Source organism: Sciurus carolinensis, chromosome 14 (genome assembly GCF_902686445.1).
Source record: "Sciurus carolinensis chromosome 14, mSciCar1.2, whole genome shotgun sequence".
NCBI classification, from domain to species: domain Eukaryota; kingdom Metazoa; phylum Chordata; class Mammalia; order Rodentia; family Sciuridae; genus Sciurus; species Sciurus carolinensis.
Genome location: NC_062226.1, coordinates 598,263 through 602,496, shown reverse-complemented (window position 1 = coordinate 602,496; position 4,234 = coordinate 598,263). Strand labels below are relative to the sequence as shown.

General features: G+C 60.1%; 1 protein-coding gene across 1 annotated transcript; it reads right to left on the bottom strand.

Annotated features, from left to right (window-relative positions):
• Positions 1–753: 753 nt before the first annotated feature.
• On the bottom strand, positions 754–3,344 carry Nrarp (NOTCH regulated ankyrin repeat protein). The gene has a single exon (XM_047524926.1). The coding sequence runs from the start codon at positions 2,964–2,966 to the stop codon at positions 2,622–2,624; it is 345 nt and encodes a 114-aa protein (XP_047380882.1). The 5' UTR covers positions 2,967–3,344; the 3' UTR covers positions 754–2,621.
• Between the last annotated feature and the right edge of the window lie 890 nt (positions 3,345–4,234).

Genomic DNA, 4,234 nt, shown 5'->3' with positions numbered 1-4,234 from the left:
GGACAGCCCTGCTGCTGTCCTAGGCCAATGCTGGGTGGCAGGGAAGGCCTGCTTAAACCAATGGAAATGCACCTGCAATCCCTTCAAGGGCAGGAGCGGGACCTTGACAAGGACAGGAGTGGGTGCCAGCCTGGAGAGGGCAGCACTCCTCTGCAGGACTTGGGCAGCGGCCACCCTGGACTGCCGTGCAGGGGTCTGAGCGCACCTGGAGGCAGCCGCACCTCCTAACACTCAGCAGTCGCAGTGAGACTTCCCTGCATCTTCTCTTTGCTAGCTGCTGTTGCTGGGGGTGGGAGTCTCCCCCGCAGGGCCCCCAGGCATGTTAGGAGTGAAGGGAGTCTCTCCTGCATATCTGGGGACCCCAGGCCTCAAACTTGTTCCCTGAAGGTGACCCAGATCTCTCCCCCTGGGGAAGCGCCTAGCTGTAATGTTCCCCACAGTCTAAGACCCACGTGTGCATCTGGTGAGGAGAGAAGAGGGACCTGGTCCCTCCCAGGACCTCAGCTCTCAGGGTGGTGGCAAGCAGGTCTTTCCAGAGATGCCTTCCCACAGAGCTGGCCAGTGCCCTTGAGGTGGCTGGAATGGGGGCAGTCCTGGGTCCTCACTGGCTTGGATCTGGCAGTTGAGTGGGACTGGGTGGTGGTTTTCCAGGTGCTGTCTTTAGGTGACTGCAAACAGTGCACACCCAGATGATCTTACCCCAGAAGGGAGCATCTGCCACTCCCAAGAACAGAAACAACAAACTCCTTTTTTTAATATAAAAAGATCAATGAAACATTTATTTGTAAATTTCTCACACTGGGCTACAAATCTATATCGTACACTCAGGAATGTGCTGCAGGCTCTGTCCAGTGGGAAGTGGTCAAAACCCGGCCGTGGCAGCTCCAACATAAGCCTAGGCGTCTTAACATTAATTAACATAATTAAAAAGGCATTTGCATGTAGAAAAAATATACAGAACTCCTTTTGGAGTAATCTGTGCTTGTTTCAATGTCTGCTTGTTTCACCGACATTATCAATATATTCTTCTCCCACGTTCCTTAAAGAGCCTAAGACGGCCGCACATGACCAGCCAGCACAAAGGGCCTCCACCCACCTGTGTCCTCAAGTGCTCCCCATTTTTGCACGCAGGGTCAGCAGCACTTCTACGAAGGGGAAACCTCATTTAAATTTGAATAATTCAGCCTCCCTTTTATTTCCCAGGATCAAAACAAGGGGTGTGGGGTTGCATAGAAAATCGGAACCACAGAAACCAGGAAGGGCTCCTTTCGGGACCGCGAGCGACGCTCAAGCGCCTCAGCCGCCCTGTACTCGGTGCAGCCCCTCCCCCACGGCCGATCCTCGGATCCCAAGTGGGTCCTAGAGCCGGGGAGGCCGAGGAAGGGCGCAGGGGCCCTTCCACACAGCAACAGCACGAGATTCACAGTCTTATAAGCATTTTATAAAAATATAAATATGGGTACACTGTTGCCTTCACAACGCTGGATACAACGCCCTTTAAAATTGGGTTTATAACCAAGATTCAAAACATATACCTAAAACTTGGCTTAAAATATGTTAATATTTTATATTGTCATAAATGTTATGACATTTAATCGCGGCAAATTCATTTACTTTTTTTTAAAAGTGTGCAACCGACTGTTAAGTATAATAGAACTCACTAGTAAGGGTAACGACGTCTCCTCACCCCCATCCCTGCCACGCGAGCACCAGCGAGCTTCCAGGTCCCCTCGGAAACTGCAAAACCAGCCTGTTCGAAGAGGGTGGCATCTCAAGGAAAGGAAGGGAGGCCCTGGGCTCCCGAAACTCACACGAGATCCAGGGAGAGGGGGGAGGGGGAAGAGGAGGGGGGAGCGAGAGGGGGTTGGGGCGGGGGAGGGAAGAGCAACGGGAAAACCGTCCCGGCTAGGCGGTATTTTCAGTGCAACCAAGAAATGGTAGACTCAAGTTTTTAGTTTTAAGACTAGAAAAAAATGCATCTTTCCCCCATGACCACATTGACCACGCACAATATTTTCCAAACAAAAATCAGGCGCACAAACTTCACCCACAAATATACACACACTTGATAAATAGTTTGGGGCACCAGGGACAGCGAGCATTTCCTTTGTGGCGCGCGGGCGCGCAGGTTGCGCTGTAACTGCTCCGCGGACGCCTGCGGGCGCGGCCCTTGGGGATGGTGGGTCCCGCGGGCGGCGACCGGCGCCGAGTCCGCTGCGCCCCCGCCGCGCGCCTTTCAGCTTCGGGAGAAAGCATTCTGAGCAGAGGATCCGGTATCTCGGGACTCGGAACTCGCTGGTTGTGAGACTCAGATTTCAAAAGGGGCTGGCGCCTGCGCCCCGCCCCCACCCGCGAGGCGGCGGGCGGGCGGGGACCGTGGGAAGGCGCTGGGCCGGCCGGGCAGCCGGGCACGGCCACGGGGAGGCGCTGGCCGGCGGGGCAGCGGCCCCGGGGCCGCGGACGCGCGCGCTGTCCTCGTCGTGGTTGCGGGCGCCGAGGGCCGAGCCGGGCCGGGCTCCCGGAGGGCCTGCGGACACTAGCGTACACCGAGGTAGTTGGCGGGAAGGTACAGCAGAGGCAACGCGGGCGCCGGCTGGAGGGGTTCAGGGTCCAGGCGGGCATCACCGGCCGCTGGCCGCATACTTGGCCTTGGTGATGAGATAGAGCACGATGTCCTGGTGGCCGCCGAAGGCGGCGATGTGTAGCGCGCTCCAGCCGTCGCGGTTGGCCAGGCGTATGTCGGCGCCGAACTTGACCAGCAGCTTCACCAGCTCCAGGTTGCCGTCGATGACCGACTGGTGCAGCGCCGTCTGGCCTTCGGGCCCGAACGAGTTCACGTTGAACTCGCAGTTGGTCATGTTCTGCAGCAGTGACTGCAGCTCTTGCGTGTTGCCCTTGCGCACCGCCTCCTGGAAGATGCGCTGCGTCTGAGGCGCCGAGCAGGTGGACAGCTCCGCCTGGCTCATGCTGCCGCCGGGCGCCGGCCGCGGGCCGGGCCGGGGCTCAGCACGGGCGGCGGCGGCGGCGCGGGTCCCCGGTTGTCTCCGGGCGTGTCGCGGAACGCGCCTCGGTGCATGGAGGGCGCGGCGCCCCCGGGCCCCGCACGCCGCCCCTGCGCGCTCCGGGCGCTCGGGGCCGCGGGCCGCCGCCGCGGGGCCCCCGCCGCATCCAGCTGCGCCCGGGCTGGCGGGTGACTGGGCGGTCGCAGAGGTCTCGGGGGCCGGGCACGGCTGGGGCGGGCAACGCGCGCGGTCCCAGTCCTTGCAACGCACGCGGTCCCAGTCCCTGGGCTCAACTGCACTCCCACGCAGCTCCCACTCGCGTCCTCCAGCGCCGGGGCTCTCACTCACTGGCGGCGCCTGGGAGCCTTTTACAGTCCTTATATTTGCATAACAATGGCCCCGTGACGCGCGTGCCGGCGGGCCCGCGATTGGGCCGTGTCCACGTGAGGGCGGGGCATGGGCGGTGCCGGGGGCGTGTCCTGGCGCCATAGGCTCCACGGCAGGGGGCGCTGGTCGCGGGAGGCAAGAAGCTGGGAGGCCGGCTGGCCGCGGGGCGCCCACTCCGACACTGCTACTGCCTGGGTCCGCTGTCCCCGCGCTTCCTCCCGTCTCCGTCCTTGTTCCGCCCACTTCAGCCCCTCCAGCTCCAGCCACCCAGGAAATTCCGAGCTTCCTGCTCAGTCTAATGCAGGTGACGACCACGCAGGTGACAACTCCACGAACGGCTCTGGCATGTGGCCCTCCATCACACTGGCCCTTTCCGCGCGAGGGCAGCTTCCCCAGAGGCACGCCCAGCCTGTGTTTGGCTCCATCGCATTGACAAGAGGAGCCCCAAGCCCTCAGTCATCCGGGATAAAGCCAGGGCAGCGGGGTGGTTCAGGTTCTCAGTGGGAGACAGTCGTTGAACCGCAGTACTGGCCTTCTTTGCTGTCCAGCCCCTGTCTGCGAGTGGGTGGCACAGAGATCTGGCCAGATGGGCAGCTCCAGGTAAGGTGCCCAAGATTGCCTTGAAAAGGAATTCTGAAATGACTCTTGGTTTTTTTTGTGTGTGTGGTGCTGGGGATTGAACCCAGAGCCTTGTGCTTATGAGGCAAGCACTCTATCAACCGAGCTATATCCCCAGCCCCCTGGAATGACTCTTTCCAAACTCTAAAACCAGCCCACTTTTTATTGACCGGCTCTAACAGACCTAGAGGTGCTAGCCAGGGACACTGCCACATTTCCTCTTAGGG

Excerpts from the sequence above, each read along its gene's own strand:
- Nrarp (XM_047524926.1), bottom strand. The coding sequence starts at position 2,966 with ATGAGCCAGGCGGAGCTGTCCACCTGCTCGGCGCCTCAGACGCAGCGC.